Source organism: Bos indicus, chromosome 18, assembly GCF_029378745.1.
Source record: "Bos indicus isolate NIAB-ARS_2022 breed Sahiwal x Tharparkar chromosome 18, NIAB-ARS_B.indTharparkar_mat_pri_1.0, whole genome shotgun sequence".
NCBI classification, from domain to species: Eukaryota; Metazoa; Chordata; class Mammalia; order Artiodactyla; family Bovidae; genus Bos; species Bos indicus.
Window position 1 is genome coordinate 2,437,592 of NC_091777.1, and position 18,507 is coordinate 2,456,098.

General features: G+C 55.5%; 2 protein-coding genes and 1 non-coding gene across 9 annotated transcripts in view; all 3 read left to right on the top strand.

The window, feature by feature from the left end:
- The window catches only part of AARS1 (alanyl-tRNA synthetase 1), a 59,168-nt gene extending 47,337 nt beyond the window's left edge, over positions 1–11,831 (top strand). For all 7 annotated transcript variants that reach the window (XM_070770303.1, XM_019978829.2, XM_019978830.2 and 4 more), the window contains 15 exons: positions 367–512; positions 1,122–1,230; positions 1,385–1,535; positions 2,365–2,489; positions 2,900–3,044; positions 4,072–4,250; positions 4,951–5,064; positions 6,699–6,905; positions 7,371–7,555; positions 8,636–8,744; positions 9,378–9,491; positions 10,043–10,162; positions 10,283–10,369; positions 10,753–10,866; positions 11,283–11,831. In XM_070770303.1, the coding sequence (XP_070626404.1) occupies positions 367–512; positions 1,122–1,230; positions 1,385–1,535; positions 2,365–2,489; positions 2,900–3,044; positions 4,072–4,250; positions 4,951–5,064; positions 6,699–6,905; positions 7,371–7,555; positions 8,636–8,744; positions 9,378–9,491; positions 10,043–10,162; positions 10,283–10,369; positions 10,753–10,866; positions 11,283–11,468 (2,091 nt within the window). In that variant the 3' untranslated portion in view covers positions 11,469–11,831. The remainder of the gene's footprint in view (positions 1–366; positions 513–1,121; positions 1,231–1,384; positions 1,536–2,364; positions 2,490–2,899; positions 3,045–4,071; positions 4,251–4,950; positions 5,065–6,698; positions 6,906–7,370; positions 7,556–8,635; positions 8,745–9,377; positions 9,492–10,042; positions 10,163–10,282; positions 10,370–10,752; positions 10,867–11,282) is intronic.
- A 1,165-nt stretch (positions 11,832–12,996) lies between these two features.
- On the top strand, positions 12,997–14,324 carry EXOSC6 (exosome component 6). The gene has a single exon (XM_070770309.1). The coding sequence runs from the start codon at positions 13,067–13,069 to the stop codon at positions 13,883–13,885; it is 819 nt and encodes a 272-aa protein (XP_070626410.1). The 5' UTR covers positions 12,997–13,066; the 3' UTR covers positions 13,886–14,324.
- A 3,845-nt stretch (positions 14,325–18,169) lies between these two features.
- Positions 18,170–18,240, top strand: TRNAG-GCC (transfer RNA glycine (anticodon GCC)). Its single transcript has one exon. It is a non-coding gene; the product is annotated as a tRNA-Gly (tRNA).
- The last annotated feature ends 267 nt before the right edge of the window (positions 18,241–18,507 follow it).

Sequence of the window (18,507 nt, forward strand, 5' to 3'; positions counted from 1 at the left end):
GTCCTAAACTTCTGTGGAGGTTTCCAGGCTGGCTGTTAGTTCTGTCAAAAATAAAACAGTTGTATGCTTTGCCATGTGAGGGTACCTGTGACCATCTGCCAGCTTCATTGTTAATATTAATAACAGTGTTCTGAAGAAGCACAGGCATTGTGATTTATTGAGTGCAGGGGCCTGGTTAGAGGCTCTTCACTCTTGCCCCTGTCGCCTTTCTTGGGATTACAGGATCTGGTGAGAAGCTCACCCTTTCTTCTTATCCGTCTCCCCCCGCCCCCCCCGCCCCCCCAAAAGTCCTCTGGAACCTTCTAGGGTAAGGCAGCACCAGAAGGGCCGCTTCCCAGTAAGCTACCTCCTGGTTTTTATCTGCAGGGCACAGGTGCTCGGCCGTATACTGGGAGAGTGGGTGCAGAGGATGCTGACGGGATTGACATGGCCTACCGGGTGCTGGCTGACCACGCTCGGACCATCACTGTGGCCCTGGCCGATGGCGGCCGACCTGACAATACGGGGCGGGGGTAAGTGTATTACACATGGCGCAGCGTTAGGACTGACACTTGAGTTTTTGGCTCTGTGGAACTTAAAGGCACGCTTCATTATTGCTTTATTTGTCATCTAGGTAGTTGGAGGGATTCTTTTTCTTTCCTTTTTTAGGAATAGAGGGAGTTTCAGCTTACTTTGAGCAGAGTTCACTATATTAAATCTTTGCTGCCAAGTACAAGATGATAAGGATTGTATTTAAGGTTGTCTGATAAGACATTGACAGGGGCAGGGTAGATACTAATTAATGCGAGGCAACTTGATTATTGACAGGCAGGACCTGGTATTGTGGGCATCAAGTCGGCCATCTGGTCTGTACTTCCTGCCTCCATCTCTGGTTCAGCAGAACAAGGTTGGAAGATAAACCAAGGTTACCTTGATGTGTATTTGTGGATATGTAGTAACATCCACAAAACATGAGTTTTATGCTAGAATTAATGTTCATGACCTTGGGGGAATGCAAAAAAAAAAAAGCCTTAGGAGAGTCTCTCAAAGAGTAGGGCTTTTGGTAGAATTCCAAAAGGCCGTCTACAAAACGCTTGACTGGGAATGCTGTCTAGCGGGGTCTTAGGTTCTGTCTCTTACAGGTATGTGTTGAGACGGATTCTCCGCCGGGCTGTTCGGTACTCGCACGAGAAGCTCAATGCCAGCAGGGGTTTCTTTGCTACGTTAGTAGATGTTGTTGTCCAGTCTCTGGTAGGTGTGTTTCCTGCTCACCTCTTCTGTAGTAAAGTGCATACCTTAATTGGGCTAGGGTGGGCGATGTCACACTGTTAATGAGAATTTTTAGAGGAGTCATGATATAATCCTTGTCTTTATTGGCCTAAAATCTGTGTTTCCCATTTGCCAGGGAGATGCGTTTCCTGAGCTGAAGAAGGACCCAGATATGGTGAAGGACATCATTAATGAAGAAGAAGTGCAGTTTCTCAAGACTCTCAGCAGAGGGCGTCGCATCCTGGACAGGAAAATTCAGAGCCTGGGAGACAGCAAAACCATTCCTGGTAAGAACCAGTTTGTTCCTTTCTTCATCAGGCTGGTTCATCTTCCTAGAAGGGGCAAGCCTTTTCTCACAAACTTGACTATAGACTCCTGTGTCTCCAAAGGCTGAGCATAGCCTGGTTAGACTGCTTTGGTGTGAAATGGGGTTTAATAATAAGATTTTTAAAGTAATATATTATTGTGGCAAAGTATTCAAACAGTATAGAGGTAGAAAGTGAAAATGCTCTTTGACTCATTTTTCAGAAGTCACAATTCTTTGGAATTTTGCATATAACTAACCAGTCAGGACTTTTCTCTATTTGCATACAGATGTATATAGGGGTGTGTGTGCTCACAAGTAAAAATGGGAACAAATAGTATATAATGTTTTACAAGTTTATTTTTTACCTGACAGCAAAGTTAGTTCCAAAAGTTTTTACTCTTTATGGAAGTATAATGTACAGGGTGAAAGCCTGGTGTATTTCCCACAAACTGAACACACTTGTGTTCCGATTAGGAAACAGAGCTTTTCCAGGGACCCTTTGTGCTTCTCCCAGGTTGATTGCAAAGGATTTGATGGATTTTCTGATACAGAACCAAAACTGACTTGCGTGGCTCTTTAATTCCTCCCGTCATTGCCAGCTTCCTCCTGGGAAGGGCTTGCAGTGGAAGAGAGGGAGGCTGTTTCTATCGTTTTTTAATCTTTTAAAATGTATTTGTTTTTAACGGGAGGACAGTTGTTCTACAGTATGGTGTTGTTCTCTGCCGTGCATCGGCCGTAAGCACACATGTGCCCCCTGAGCCTCCTCCCTCGTCCCTGTCACTCTTACCGGCCTCCTTGGTGCTGTGCAGGGGATACTGCTTGGCTCCTCTATGACACCTACGGGTTCCCCGTGGATCTCACTGCGCTGATTGCTGAAGAGAAGGGGCTGGTGGTGGACATGGATGGCTTTGACGAGGAGAGGAAACTGGCCCAGGTAAAGTGTTTATGGTGTGAGCGGGAAACTCAGCGCCAAGCAAGGTAGGACTTGGCTGCAAAGCACGAGTTTCCTCCCATTAAAGTTTTTAAAATTTCTGTTTTTCCCAAGACCAGTGAGTCTCAAGTGGGGGCGGTTTGGCAGTAATGTCTAAAGACATTTCTCGGGTTTCTCAGCTTGGGGGGCAGGTGCTGCTGCCACGTGGTGGGTCGAGGCCAGGCATGCTGCTCAGCCTCCTTCAGTGGACAGCCTCCCAGAGCAAGAGTTCCCAGCTCCAAATGTCATGGTGCTGAGATCAGAAAAACTCTGTTTCAGAGCTTTACATGGGGCATGGTTTAGTAATTTTGAGTCTTTCAGAGTTCTTTTTCTCTGACATTAAGGTAACTTGTGCTTATTTCTCTTGCTGGCAGCTGAAATCACAGGGCAAGGGAGCTGGTGGGGAGGACCTCATTATGCTGGACATTTATGCTATTGAAGAGCTCCGGGAAAAGGGTCTGGAGGCAACAGATGATTCCCCGAAGTACAGTTACCATTCGGATTCCAGTGGAACCTACGGTATGTTCATTTGTTCATCTATGGTGGTTTTCAAGCAATGCGTCTCAAGATTGGGAACCCAAAATATCCATGGTAGCCTCACCTGTAGCGCTGTGTGGTCATGTTGGGTAATTTTATACTCGGAGAGGCCCTTTGTGATTGACTTTCTATCTCTTTTATTTTGAATAATTATAGATTCACAGGATGTTGTAAAAAAATAAATTTAACTTGAGATCTCTTGTACCTTATACCCGGTTTTCACTAATTATATTAATAACATCTTGATAGGAAACAAGGAAAATGATACTGACTGATAAAACTCATAGCGGCTGTTGGATTTTGCGTTAGAACAGTAGTGTTCTAAAGTGAAGACTGTTCAAATACACGGGCACTACATGTTTTTGCTTTCTTCTTTTTTTTAATATTTGTTTACATGTCAGTGCTGAGTCTTAGTTGCAGCGCTTCGGTCTTCAGTCGCAGTCTTCAGCTGTAGCATGTGAATTCTTAGTTGTGGCACGGGGATCTGGTTCCTTGGCCAGGGATTGAACCTGGGCCCCCTGCATTGGAAGTGTGGAGTCCTAACCACTGGAGTACCAGGAAGTCCTATTTTTTCTTTTTTCACTCCAGCAGGGATTCCTAAATCTATCCAAGGAAGCCCACAAAATGAATATATTCTTTCTGAATTGACCTTGGAAAGGGAATTTATTACTACTGTTAAATACCTGCTTATCACGCTCACTGGCTTTCTGCTCAATAGCTCAGAGTTAAGGTGACCAGTTGTCCCATTCTCCCAGAACTGTCCCAGTGTTTCCTCACATCCTGGGAAATCCCTTGGTCCCAAGCAGACCGGGTCAGTTGGTCACCCCTGAGTACTGTGCTCTCCAGTAGAAGACCAGCATGTTAAGCCCTTTTGTGGAGTCTAATAGGCTGGCTTCCAACAGAACAGTAGGCAGTTAGGACCTCAGGAGAGTTTGAGAAATAGAATCCAGCACAAGCCAGCTGAGAATGTGAGAGTGAAATCATCCCCTGTGTTTTTCCCCTTGTGCAGTGTTTGAGAGCGCAGTGGCTACAGTGATGGCTCTGCGCCGGGACAGGATGTTCGTGGAGGAAGCGTCCACGGGCCAGGAGTGTGGAGTGGTGCTGGACAAGACCTGTTTCTACGCCGAGCAGGGAGGGCAGACCTACGACGAAGGGTACCTGGTGAAGGTCGACGACAGCAGCGAAGACGTGAGCCAGCAGTTCCTCCTCGCGAGCTGGGGGGCGGGCGGCCGCCACGGCCTGCACCCCGACAGCCACTCTGGCAGCTGGGTGCCCCCGGGCCTGAGGGGCAGACACCACCGCTCTTTGGGCTGTCCCACGGCCAGTGTTTCTGAAGCCACGGGCCCTGCTGCTTGCACTGTGTGGCTTCATCACCGTCAGCTCCCCTCACAGCAGGGTCCTTGCAGCCAGGCTGCTTAGTGATCCCGGGTCCTCCAGGCTCCCCTCAGAAATAAGGAGAGCCAGCTCTGACGGGGGAGGGTGGGGAACGGGATGGGGTCCTCATCCAAGATGCGGCCCGTTGCTCTGCCGCTGCTGGCTCTGTGGTTTTGGACGAGTTCCCAGACGCGTGGACTTGAGTTTCCTTACCCTGGCTTTAATTCTCTAAGATGCTCCCTAATGGAGTGGGTGTGTACACATACACATCTATTACATATTTAAAGTGCTGCGTGTATAGAATAATATAACCGGTGTATGGTGGCCTGTATATATGTTAATGTATATACATACATATATATCATAATAGTATTAATGTTATATGTATAACATGTAAAGAGAGAATTCATATATATGTTTATCTGCATTTGCATGTATACATACCTATATGCGTACACACACACATTTGGATTTATTTAGTTAGTTGTTTATTGGTCTTCTCCTTGACTCTTAGAAAACTGAGTTCACAGTGAAGAACACTCAGGTCCGAGGAGGGTACGTGCTGCACATAGGAACGCTCTATGGCAGCCTGAAAGTGGGAGACCAGGTCCGGCTGTTCATTGATGAGGTGAGTTGCTTCATGCTGGTCAGTGCTGGATAGGATTACTGATCCTCTCCTTCTCCCTTTTAAAAAAGAAGTCAGCTGTATGGAGGCATAACTGGCATGTAGAATTATAAGATATTTAAAGTGTACGTCAGATCCAGCCACTCCATTCTGAAGGAGATCAGCCCTGGGATTTCTTTGGAAGGAATGATGCTAAAGCTGAAACTCCAGTACTTTGGCCACCTCGTGCAAAGAGTTGACTCGTTGGAAAAGACTCTGATGCTGGGAGGGATTGGGGGCAGGAGGAGAAGGGGACGACAGAGGATGAGATGGCTGGATGGCATCACTGACTAGATGGACGTGAGTCTGAGTGAAGTCCGGGAGTGGTGACGGACAGGGAGGCCTGGCGTGCTGCGATTCATGGGGTCACAGAGTCGGACACGACTGAGCGACTGAACTGAACTGAACTGAAAGTGTACGTCATGGTGATTTGATACTTTGTGAACAGAATTCACCTCTTCCTCTGGCTTTAAATTGGTCCATCATTATTATCCCTTCTAAGTGAAATTATAAATAGGTAAACTACAAGTAAGGTGCAGAAGTAAATTTTGAGGGCTATAACTGAAATTTAAATCTTAACGTCCCAAGTAAGACCACGGTGATTTCAGTTGAGATCCTGTAGCTTCGTTTTCATGGATTGCCTTTCTCCAGCTTTACCTCAAATACTTCAGGAGCCAAGGATCCCATGTTAAGAAACAGTTGCTACTGCATGTGCCAGAGCTCCAAAATAATAGTAGCATAAAACAGAGTGGAAATGTGCTTTTCACCTGAAAGCCCACACTGATGCAGAGACCCTCCTCACAAAGTCAGAGGGCCTTGCTCTTCTTTGTTGTTCTTCCACCATTGCTGGGATGTTGCTCTTGATTTCATGTTCCAAAAAGATTGCTGTCAGATCCGTTCTCTAGACCAGGGGTTGGTGAGCTTTTCTGGTAAATTGCCTGCATGCATGTGTGCATACTCAGTTGCTCAGTCATGTCTGACTTTTTGCGACCCCATGCCCACAGACTGTAGCCCGCCAGACTCCTATGTCCACGGAAATTTTCCTGGCAAGAATACTGGAGTGGGGTGCCATTTCCTCCTCCAGGGGATCTTCCTGACCCAGGGATCAAACCCATGGGTTTCCTGCATCTCCTGCATTGGCAGGTGGATTCTTTACTGCGGAGCCACCTGGGAAGCCCTTGTAAAGTACCAGATAGTAAATATTTTTGGTTTTCTGAACCATACAGTCTCCATCACAACTGCTGTTGTGGCACAAAAGCACTGTAGACAATATGTAAGCTGTGTTCTGGTAAACCCAGCTACAGAAAGGGACCGCAGGACGGATTTGGCCCACAGGCCGTAACTTGCCACTCCTGTTGTAGATGGTGGGAAGGGGCGCGGGGGTGTGTTCCTTCCCTTGAAGGGAAATGTGTCCCTTCTCACTGACTGGAATTGACTCACCTGGCCAGTTAGCTGTGAGGGACGCTGTAGGCTTTCTTCTGCACAGCCATGTGTCCAGCGAAAGCCTTTAGGACTCGGGAAGAAGGGGAGAGTGCGTGTTGGGGACCGACCAGCAGTCCACCACCGACCTCTCCACCAGCCTGCTCTGCCCCATGCAGCCCCGGCGAAGGCCTGTCATGAGCAACCACACAGCCACTCACATCCTGAACTTTGCCCTGCGCTCTGTGCTGGGGGAGGCTGACCAGAGAGGCTCCCTAGTTGCGCCTGACCGCCTTCGCTTTGACTTCACTGCCAAGGGAGCCATGTCCACCCAGCAGATCAAGAAGGCTGAGGAGATCGCAAATGAGATGATTGAGGCAGCCAAGGTAGGTTGGATTATATGTGAACTGAGTCATGAACTTCTCTCCTTCCTGCACCATTTACGGAGCCGCCGCCGCCCAGATGCTCTCCTTCTGTTGAACTGTATTCTGTCCCGTGAACACACGTGCTTATCACAGTGGTCCTCAGCTGCGCTGGGTAGGGGGCAGTGCTGGTGTTGAGTGAGGGGTCTCTGCTCCACCTCCTCCTCAGGACAACCAGAGCCCTTCTAGTTATGTCTGGTTTATGTATAGCAGCATATCCATTTTTTGGTGCATGGTTTAACAAAATAGTTGGAAATTCCTATTTTGAGCTCCTTGACTTTACATATGGGGCTTTATTCTGGGACATGATCAGCACAGCCAGGATCAGAAACCAGAGCCCTGCCTGCAAACCTCAGTCTCCCTGCTTCCTACTGCACCCCCAGAGAAGATGTTTTCCCAGCTGTTTCTCCTGTCCTTTCTCCATGGCAGCCGGTCTATACTGAGGATTGTTCTCTGGCGGCAGCTAAAGCCATCCAGGGCCTGCGGGCTGTGTTTGATGAGACCTACCCTGACCCTGTGCGAGTCGTCTCCATTGGGGTCCCAGTGTCTGAGCTACTGGATGACCCCTCCGGTCCTGCTGGCTCGCTCACTTCTGTTGAGTTCTGTGGGGGAACGTGAGTACCTCGGGGGCAGTGGAAGACCTGCCTCTTACTAATTTGGGTGACCCTCGGAGGATGTGGGTAATGGGCTAGACCAGCTCTCGTTTGTCTGAGGTTGAAGAGGAGTCCTGAGAAGTGCAGGTGCCAAGCAGCTCTCCCAGAAGCCAGCATCTTTGTGCTCCCATCACACCCTTTGGTGTCTGACATTGACTTTACTGAGTGTGTGGTGAAACGCTCTTCTTAGGAGGAGAAAGTGAGAAGCGTCACCTTAACCCTTACCTCACGCCTGTTTGCTCTGGCTCCCTGGACAGGTGACAAGAGAAGCCTGTGAATTCATGATTCAGCAGGGCCGTGGCGCTTCTGACCTGGTCTTAGCTTTTTTCCATTCTCAGGGCCTCATATAGTTCCCTTTGTCAGCTGAAGGTGCATCTGGGGAATTAACAACCCCATTGTCTCAGAGCCCCGATGTTAGGCCACACGGTAGACCTGACTCAGTTTGGCTGTGGGCAGTCACTTGTTTCTGCCAACTTGAAGATCTCCGTATCCCTTGAGGTCTTTCTGGAACAGTCTGGTGGCCTGGGAAATTCCTGCTTCTAAAGGAGTCATGAGAAAAAGAACATTCCTAAGGCCACAGTAGACCCATCCAGGGCCTCCTGTGAGTCTGTGGCAGGTAGATGGCAGGTGGGGGTTGGGGTCAGGGTCCTTGTGGATGACACAGTAAATGAGCATTTGAGGTGAGGTTCTCTGAGCAGTGCAGTTGTTGAAGGGGTTGTGGTAACATTTTAAAGGTAATCCACCGATACTCTCAGAAGGGACAGAAGATAACTGTCCTGTGAGGGAGAATTTCCCACATTTAACATATGAGAAAACTGAGGCTCAGAGATGCGGCTACTTGCTCAGAGTCAGCCCCAGCCAGGCCTTCTCTGACTGCCTTCCCTTTCCTGGCCAGAACTGTACCCCGACTAAACATGAAGGGCCTTTTCCCCTGTTCCCTGAGGAAGCTTCCCTGGGAGCCGCCACCTCCTAGGGCTCCTGCTCCCAGCTGAGGGCTCCCAGGTGTAGGGACAACTGTGAACTTTGCTTTCTGCCGTGCAGACACCTGCAGAATTCGAGTCACGCGGGAGCGTTCGTGATCGTGAGTGAAGAAGCTATTGCCAAGGGCATCCGGAGGATAGTTGCTGTCACAGGGGCTGAAGCCCAGAAGGTGAGCGGATGAGGCTGGTCTGTGGGCCCAGGCTGTGAATCCACAGGGCAGCTGGTCACACGGCCGCTGTGGTCAGACTCGAAGGTCCAGCACGCCCTCCAGATGTCCTCCAGTTACTTGTGACTGGGAGGAGAAAGCCACTGTCATGTGAGACTTCCTAGCTGTCTTTTAATCTGTTAAAATGCAGGTAAGCTCTGCTGTCACGCGTTCATGTCCAGGAGGGAGGCCGTGTTTTGCCATGTTCCCCGTGCCCCCGGCACTTTGCCGCCTCTCCCTGGGGGCATGTACCTAGTTTGAGATGCGTGGAGTAGGGGGGCAATTGCTCTGGGCGTAGGGACTGGAGCTCACGCCTGACACATGCTGAGGGTTGAGGAGTGGTCATTTCATGGGTGCAGAGGGCTCCTGACGCGTGAGTTCTCAGTCACCCCTGAGCCCCAGATCCACTGGCCAGGTGTGTGAGGAGGGTGCTCCCTTCTGGGGCATGAGGCTGCAGACACCTGCTCCCTGAAGGAAGAGAAAGGTCTGATGTTGTGGGAGAGTGTTGTGTCAGAGCCTGCCACAGTTTACCAGCAGAATTGTGAAGTTCAAGGTTCCCTGACCCAGAGTTTACAACTCTGATTGTCCTCCTCACAGGCCCTCAGGAAAGCAGAGAGCTTGAAGAAATCTCTCTGTGTCGTGGAAGCCAAAGTGAAGGCCCAGGCCGCGCCGAACAAGGACGTGCAGAGAGAGATCGCGGACCTCGGGGAGGTAGGGCCGCCTCCCTCTGCAGCTCGTGGTTCTTGGGGCCGTGGGTGTTGGGACTGACCGCTGATGTCTGGCAGCCTGGCAAAGGGGGCTCCGTGGACCCTGGAACCTGCCTGCTGCCCCTGTTGGTGACAGCAGGAGAGCCCCTTCCAAGCACTAGTGGGCACTGGAGTTGAGGGCTTTGGGAGAGGTCCTGTGGGTGCCCACTTTCTACAGGTCTCCTGGTTTCAAGTCCCTTTATGAGCATTTTCTGATTTTGTGTTCTCTGAGACTTGGGTTCAATCCCTGAGTGGGGAAGATTGCCTGGAGAAGGGCATGGTTACCCACTCCAGTGTTCTTGCCTGGAGAATCCCGTGGACAGAGGAGCCTGGTGGGCTACGGTCCATGGGGTCGTGAAGAGTCAGACACGACTGAGCAACTAACACTTCCACTTTCTCCTCCTGGATACTGGTTGGGGGACTTTGGTGTTCAAAGCCGGAAGGGTGGGATGGGCTGGGCTCACATCCTAGCTCCTGATGATCCAGATCCCAGTGGTATTCCTGTTCTGGTTCCAGGCCTTGGCCACTGCCATCATCCCTCAGTGGCAGAAGGATGAATTCCGGGAGAATCTCAAGTCTCTGAAGAAGGTCATGGATGACCTAGACCGGGCTAGCAAAGCCGATGTGCAGAAGCGGGTGGGTCTCGGCAGTGTGGGCGGGAGGAGGATTCACCCATCAGAGGCGCTGCAGGCTGCGGTCGGGGTCGGAGTCTGGGCCTCTGACCTGAGGCCTCTCTCTGGACTGCCTTCCGTGCAGGTGTTGGAGAAGACGAAGCAGCTCATCGACAGCAGCCCCAACCAGCCCCTGGTCATCCTGGAGGTGGAGAGCGGCGCCTCGGCCAAGGCAAGCCGGGCACGCCGCGCTGCCCTGTGCCCGTCTGCTGCTCTCCTCCCCGCAGGCTCCCCTCAGCCCTCTGGGGCTGGTGTGCGCCCTGTGGCTCTGAGCTGAGGAGCTGCCTGAGGGCCCGCCCTCTGGAACTGAGTTGGACTGAGCCATGGCGGGAGCCGGTGCTGGAGAGCTAGGCTCCTGGAGGTGGATGGCCATCCTGAGCCCGGGTGGGCAGGGCCCTGCGCTGGGCCCCCATCCAGGCTCCGGGACCAGCACCTGCTCTTAGCAGGGGGAGGGGTGGGGCACCCCGAGAACTTAGTCCTGCAAACCCGCTGCACTTGAGGAGAGCGTGGTCCCCTTTCCCAGTGCCACGGCCTGATGCCAGCTTCTCCCCACAGGCCCTGAACGAAGCCTTGAAGCTCTTTAAGATGCATTCCCCCCAGACGTCCGCCATGCTCTTCACAGTGGATAACGAGGCCGGCAGGATCACGTGCTTGTGTCAAGTCCCCCAGGTCAGAACGCCCTGCAGTCTTGCTCAGGCAGCCCTGTGCTTGTGGGAGGTGATGTCTATAGCTCTTCTCAGGAAGCCTGATTTTTCTTGTTGTTTGCGAAGACTCGTGTGTGTGTGTGTGTGTGTGTGTGTGTGTGTCTGTGCGTGCGTGCGTGCAGCCTGCTGGAGATGCTGTTCTGTTGCCCACTTGTCACCTCCCTAGTACCCCTCAGCCTCAGGCCCTCCCCCTGGTGCATACATTTAACTGTGCTGGCTTTGCTGCTCCTTACGCATCGCCCTGGCTGTGGTACCAGCTGTATGCTCTCAGCCCTGGCAGCATCCTTCGGGGCAGGACTGGGTGTCTGGCTCCAGCCCTCTCCTTGTCTGCCTCAATCCCATCCTCCGTCCTGACTCCCACTCCGCCTTCCTGTCTTCTAGAATGCAGCCAACCGGGGCCTGAAGGCCAGTGAGTGGGTGCAGCAGGTGTCAGGCCTGATGGATGGCAAAGGCGGTGGCAAAGACGTGTCTGCTCAGGCCACGGGCAAGAACGTGGGCTGCCTGCAGGAGGCGCTGCAGCTGGCCACCTCCTTTGCCCAGCTGCGCCTGGGAGACGTGAAGAACTGAGAGGGAAGGGCAGGTCCGCCAGGAGGCATCTCCCCCACCTCCCCGACCCAGACACACCCATCCAGCCAGGAGCTCTCCTTCCACCACAAGGACGTTTGAATCTTGGGACCTTTAAACAGTCCCGTCTGTCCTAACCCAGCAGTAACAGGAACTTAACCTGGGAGCCAGCCTGTGACTCAACGCCCACGTTACATTTCTGCCCTGAGCACATCCGCGCCATCCGTGTAGAACTACTACCCGAGGATTGCTTTTTCATCATCACACTTGTGTCTATAGAGAGTTCTTTGCAGACTCAGTGCTATGGGCCTCAAGGGAGGAATCATTTTTGCTGCAGAGAATAAAAAGACCATGTGCAATACTTGATACGATACTGCCACGTGATTTTTTTACTCCTCCCCTCTCGCCCTCCTCCCCGTAGGTGTCCCCAGTGTGATAACCCATGCTTCCCTGGGTGTCTGTAGACTAATTGCTGGTTCCACCTGGTTTCTGGTTGCGGTGCTTGCTGAGTCCAGCCCCAGACCCCTGAACTTTGAGAATAATGGTCCCTGGATTTGCGTCAAAACATCTATGGGGACGGCTCACAGAATAGGGTGATAGAAGAACTAATTATTCAGTGGAGGATGGTCCCTGGGGTTGCTGGCAGCAGAGAGAGGCTTCGTTTTTGGTGCTTTTTACGGGAGAACATTCTCATTTATAAGTCTCATATGTCTTTCCTTCTCCTGATGTACAAGTTGGATGTGAGGTCGGATACATTCCTTGGTATAGGAGGTTTTTAGGGAACGTCAGTTGCCTCCTCCTACACCTTGACTGCCAGGTCATTCCAGGTTTCAGGACCTAACTTGGACGGTGAAGATGGAGACTCTGACCTGGTTCTGTCCATTTACCCGTCTGAAGACAGCTGGGTTTGGGAGCTGTAGTGTGTAGTACTTAGTTGTGCCCTCTCTGGCTGACTTCAAGTCCCCTGGGTACAGCAGGCTGGCCCTGAATCATTCTCAGCCCTGCTGACTTGGAGCAGAAAAAGCAGGTTTGTGCTGAGAGGAGATGCAGAGACCACCAGTCACAAGGCCTGGGGGTGAAGAGGAGAAACAGGAAGGGTGCTGAGGCCCTGGCTGCAAAAAGGCAAGCCAGGAGAGGAGTGTGCGGCATACAAAGAGCTCACACAGTCCGCAGCGCGGGAGAGTTCCAAACGCACTCTACAAGCTGTGCCAGCCAGGGCACAGTACCAGAGGGACCTCTTGGGCAAGGCGGTGGGGGAACACGTATACAGATGTGTCACTAGAGCAGGGCCAATTACAGCTTCACAAGTGAAAGGAAGAAGACCCACGCCCTGGGCTTGCGCTGGCGCGAAGGCTAGAGGTCAGCGGGGCCGGTGTAGATCCCACTTCTGCAGGCCCGTCTGATCCACCCATGCACCCAGCTCTGGCCGTCCTCGCGGTGGCCCGGGGCTCCGCTACGCGCGCCGTCCCCCTCCGGGGCGGCAGGGGGCGGTGTGGCGCCAGCCGCTCTCCCGCGCACCCTCGCGCGGCCGGGCAGGCGGGCGGAAGCGCCGGCGCACGGGGGCCGGCTGACGCGCGGAGCCGGCCGGCAGCAGCGCCGCCATGCCCGGGGACCACCGGCGCATCCGCGGGCCCGAGGAGTCGCAGCCGCCGCAGCTGTACGCGGCCGGCGAGGGCGAGGAGCCGGCCCCTCGCGACCCAGCGCGGCTGCGGCCGGTGTACGCGCGCGCCGGGCTGCTGAGCCAGGCCAAGGGCTCAGCCTACCTGGAGGCGGGCGGCACCAAGGTGCTGTGCGCCGTGTCCGGCCCGCGCCCGGCGGAGGGCGGCGAGCGCGGCGGCGGCCCGGCCGGGGCGGGCGGCGAGGCCCCCGCGGCGCTGCGCGGCCGCCTGCTCTGCGACTTCCGCCGCGCGCCCTTCTCGGGCCGCCGGCGCCGCGCCCCACCGGGCGGCGGCGAGGAGCGCGAGCTGGCGCTGGCGCTGCAGGAAGCGCTCGAGCCGGCCGTGCGCCTGGGCCGCTACCCGCGCGCGCAGCTGGAGGTGTCGGCGCTGCTGCTGGAGGACGGCGGCTCGGCGCTGGCTGCCGCGCTCACGGCCGCCGCGCTCGCTCTGGCCGACGCGGGCGTCGAGATGTACGACCTGGTGGTGGGCTGTGGCCTGAGCCGCGCGCCGGCGCCCGCGCCCGCCTGGCTGCTGGACCCCACGCTGCTGGAGGAGGAGCGCGCCGCCGCCGGCCTCACCGTGGCGCTCATGCCGGTGCTCAACCAGGTGGCCGGGGTGCTGGGCAGCGGGGAGGGCGGCCCGACCGAGAGCTGGGCGGAGGCCGTGCGCCTGGGGCTCGAGGGCTGCCAGCGCCTCTACCCCGTTCTTCAGCAGTGCTTGGTGCGGGCCGCCCGCCGGAGGGGTGCCGCCGCGCCCCTCTGAGCCAGACCCGAGCAACGACGGACGCCAAGGACCAAGCCGCAGCTGCCACCACAAGGACCCGCGCCGTCGGCCTGCAGACGGCGTGCGCCGAGCTGAGAACTGGGAGCATCGGAGAGGATCTGCGGAGGTGTGCTCAGAATAGCCGTGTTGGAGCGATTCTTTCCAGACTGCTTCGTTAAAGAAACTTTTCTAATTGAGCTGACTCCCAGCCACGACCCAGTTGAAGAAACCTGCCAGCGCATCTTGACTCCTAAGTTGGAGAGGACTTTCGCTGGGCTCATCGGGAAAACGAGCTGTTGTCCTGCAAGGGACGGACCCTATGCAGGCCAGCCTGGGACTCCCTCCTGAATAACTGGGCTGCTTTTGAGAGCGGGGATAAGGGGGCTGTGCCTTCCACGTACATCTGAACCCAAACAAAACCAATTTTTATAATCTGAAACATTCTTCTCTTGTTTTTGGTACCGACTTTAACGAGTAAGGCTCTTCTGAGCTGGGGAGTGTGTTCTCAGGGCTTGGGACAAGCATTATCTTTAATGTGTCCTGGTGTTGCTGGTCCACTGGTGAGAGGGCACTTGAAATGCCAGGAGTGAGAGTTTCTGGATGCTGGAGGTGGGCTCTGGCCATTCTGTAGACAGAGCGGGCCTGTCTGACCAGAGGGTGGCTCCTGAGCCCTGCAGGTTTGTGCTCAGGTCTGAATTGGTGAAAGGGCCGCCTGGGGTCCTCCCTGCACCAGCTTGGTGTGATCTGAGCTTGGGTGTCTCAGGGTAGGAAAGGCTGGCTCGAGGCAGCTGAGAGACCAGAATGAGGCCTGGGGACCACACCAAGAACCCCTGACGAGGGGGAAAAATACAAACTTTATTTGCCCCCAGTGACGTATATTTCCAAAGCAGATCTGAAATATATAGAACCACAGCAAAAAGAAACAAGATAGAAACAAGGTAAAAACGGTAACCCTGTGGACGCCCAGACAGGACGGGGGCTTTGAGAGGGGAAGACAGCTGACGCTGCTCCCGGGGGTTAGCGTCCAGCTCTGCCTGCAGGAGCGGGCCCGGCTCAATGAGATGGTGCGCTGGTGCCAGGCAGCTGTGGGCCGCCCCGCTTCCCTGCAGTACCTAGACTGCCATTTGGACAAAGCTAAAGTGAAAGTGAAGTTGCACAGTCTTGTCTGACTCTTTGCGACCCCATGGACTGTAGCCCCCCAGGCTCCTCCTTCCATGGGATTCTCCAGGCAAGAATACTGGAGTGGGGTGCCATTGCCTTCTCCAGGGGATCTTCCCAACCCAGGGATTGAACCCAGGTCTCCTACATTGCAGGCATACGCTTTAATCTCTGAGCCAAAGCTAAAAGCAGCACTAAGGCCGGGTTCCTGGCCCATCTGGCTGAGCCACGCCTCCATTTCCATCGCCCTGGCTCCAGAATGGGTGGCATGGGTGCCGCTGAGAGACCCTCAAGAAAACGCTCAAGGCAAGGACCGTGCCTGGAGCTGATGCGCCTGGAGGGGTTCCAGCCTGCTACTGACAGCCCTGGTCTGACGCCTGATTCTTGACCTGTAGGAGAAGCAGACACAGGACCCTAGCACAGAGGGCCAAAGCGCGGTGAGGCTGGGAAGGGGCCATCTGCTAACAACTCCCAGCCTCCAACCCCCGCCTCCCTTTCCTGGCAGCTCTGGCATCTCGGTGCTACTGTAGATTCTTCCTGAGACCCGTGAACCCAGAAGCACCAGACACATGGCATTTTGTCCACTCGGCCCAGTTTTCCTAGATGTGATTCCATCTTGGGGAGCAGTAAGGGTCCCCTGGCCCAACAGGCAAGTGGAAGAAAGGAAGCTCCTTACTGCTAACCCTACAGCAGCCCGGCCTTGCTGAGAGGGTCCTGACAACGGCGGGAGCTTGGCCCACTTCAGGGGCCACCAGTAGGGGCGGAGGCTGTGGTAGAGTAGGGAACACTGGGGCTCTTGGGAGCTGCACAGAAGGCTATTATCAGGTCCAGGTTGGGATTTCTCAGTCCAGGAAGGCCCGTGTGCTTTGGCTTCCGTGGGGAGCACAGGACAATGCAAGGGAATTAAGGGGGGGGGGATAGGACAGGGCCCTATCTTCCGGACATTGCCTGTGACAGAAGTCAGTCGCCTCCCTGCAGCCACTGCTGTGGTCTCCTGCACAAACAAGGACCCAACCAAGGAGGGTGAGGATGGGGGAGGTGCCAGGCCACTCACCGCAGCCTCCAGGTCTGTGTGCTCCTGGGAGCCGTCCGCCTCCAGATGGGTCCTCGGGCCTCTGGGCTCCTGCCTGGGTTCGGTGGTTCTGCATAAGGACCCCTGACTGCTGGAGCCCCTGTTCTGTTCACAGTCCTCTGTCCCTGGACAAGCACAGTCACCAGTCACCGGCCAGGTCTGAAGGCCCCAGCTAACCCCAAAAGAGGCCACTCGACGCGCAGCACTGATCTCAGGTGTCCAGGGCTCGAGAGGACAAGCAGCTGAGTGAGACAAGCTTCTAGCTCCAGACAGCTGCTGAGTGGGCAGGGGGGCGGGGGGTCACACCCGGAAGGAATGGGGGGGAGTGCACCCGGGGAGGGTGAGGAGGAGCCCTGCAGCCAAGGGGAGCCCGAGGCTGGACCCCGGGTACCTTCAGCAGTGGGAAAACCTGGCGCCTGTGGAGTGTGGCCTGGGCCCAGCCTTGGGGGCCTGACCTGGAAGCTGGTCCCTCCGCTGTTCCATGAGTTCCACGTGCTCCAGCAGGCGGTCCACCTGGGCCTTGATGTGGCTCAGCTCGCCCCTGAGGCAGTGCAGCTCCTCGGTCTGGACTGGGGGGCAGGGGCAGAGGGCACTGCTGCTGGGACCTCTAGGCCCACGCTCCCTTCTAAGGGCCTCCCAGCTCCCCACTAGCCCTGCTGGTGAGGGCTGTGCCCGTTCACTCACGCTTTATCTCGGGGGGCAGCTGGCTCTTCCTGGGGGCCCTGTGGGGACTGAAGCGGCCCTTGACCCCCGTGCCCAGGTAGGCCCTCCGGATCCTGACAGGCACACGGTGGAGGAGGGGAGGGACCCCCTGGTGTTCATACCCGCTGTGGAGACAGGACAGAGGGAGTCAGGCCACCAGCCTCCCCTGCGCCCAGAGGCCTGCCCTGCAGGACCCACCTACCTGCAGGGGCCGTCTTCCCTGTGCAGCTCGTAGTCCAGGCTGTAGCTGCTGCTGTAATAGAAACAGGGAGAGGATCACTGCCCGGGGCCAGAGTCCTTGCCTAGACCCCAGTTTAATTTTGGGAAGCAGGTTTGCAGCTTTTCCTTAGAATCTCAGGATTCTTCACCAAAAGAGCTCCCTAGGCACTTGACCAAGGTCACCTTGGGAGACCCCAGCAAACCAGCTTCCCTGTCGCTGGGCTCTGAACGGGGAACCTTGCAGGTGGCTCCCGGTGGCAGGAGGGGCAACTGCCCACAGGCTTCTGGCCAGTCAGATCTGGGCCCTCCGCGGGCTCCTCTGGCTGACCCAGGCACTGCTGATCTTAGTGTGGCTCTCAGTCTGGCAAAGGATGAAAGGGAGGAGTTAAGTCAGGGCCCAAAGCTGTGGAGGGGCTACAAGAGCCTTTAATCCTGCATGGGAATGGGCGGGATGCAGGGCCAGCCAGACTGGCATGGTGAGGGCGGAGGCCCGGCCACCTTCGCTGCAGTGAGAGGAGGTGGGCGTCGAGGGGGGTGCTGGGCGCGGCCTGGGCAGGAAGATCCCATGGGGCTACCGCCCCTGAACTTCAATGCAGCTTGAGGTTTCCGTTGGAGCAAGCGGGGCGCTGGGGTGGGGAGGAGGGGGCTGTGAGGGGGGTCAGGGAAGTTTCTGAAATAACCTTCCCTGCCCTGCGCCCAGGAACGAGGGGAGAGGTTGGTGGGAGCCCTGGGGCAGACGGGGGACATTCGGGGGGAGACCTTCACCTTCATCGCGAGGCCCATAGGCCGGCGGATGAGGTTTCCGGCCGCCCCCGCCTTGCCTTCTGGCCTCAGGAAGTCTGGGTGGGCGGCCCGGGAGCCTCGGGACACCGCTGATCCCAGGGGTGGGAGGCCCTTCCTGGGAGAAAGGGGAGAAGGGGGCACGCGGCAGGGCGGGGTGCCCCGCTTCCGGCGCCGCGGGGGCCAGGACGGAACTCGGGCTTTCGGGTCTCAGCCAAGCGCGGCCCCTCGGGGAACCTCCTCGTTGGTGCGGGCCCCCGACGGGGCTGCAACTCCGCTCCGGAGCGCAGGGGAGGGGAACCGCGCGGGGCGGAAGAGGACTACCGAGCTAGTTCAAAAGGGCCTCCGCTGAGGCATTGGTGGTTCAGTGGTAGAATTCTCGCCTGCCACGCGGGAGGCCCGGGTTCGATTCCCGGCCAATGCAGAAAGCTGACTGTTTTCTTTTAAACCCCTTTTTTCCTCCCTCCTTCCCCCCGCCCCTTAAAAATGACTTTCTAAAATACCTAAAAATGACTAAGTAACAGTGATTCACTGACTGTTGAGTACAAACTTGGGAGCTACAGGAGTTGAGACAGAGTTGGGTTGAATTTGGGGGCTAGAGGTTAGGCCTGGGCTTGCTGCAGGTCGAGGGCCTGGGGTCATTCCTGCTTTGCACCGCCCCCCCCCACCCCCACCCCCCCCCCCCCCCCCC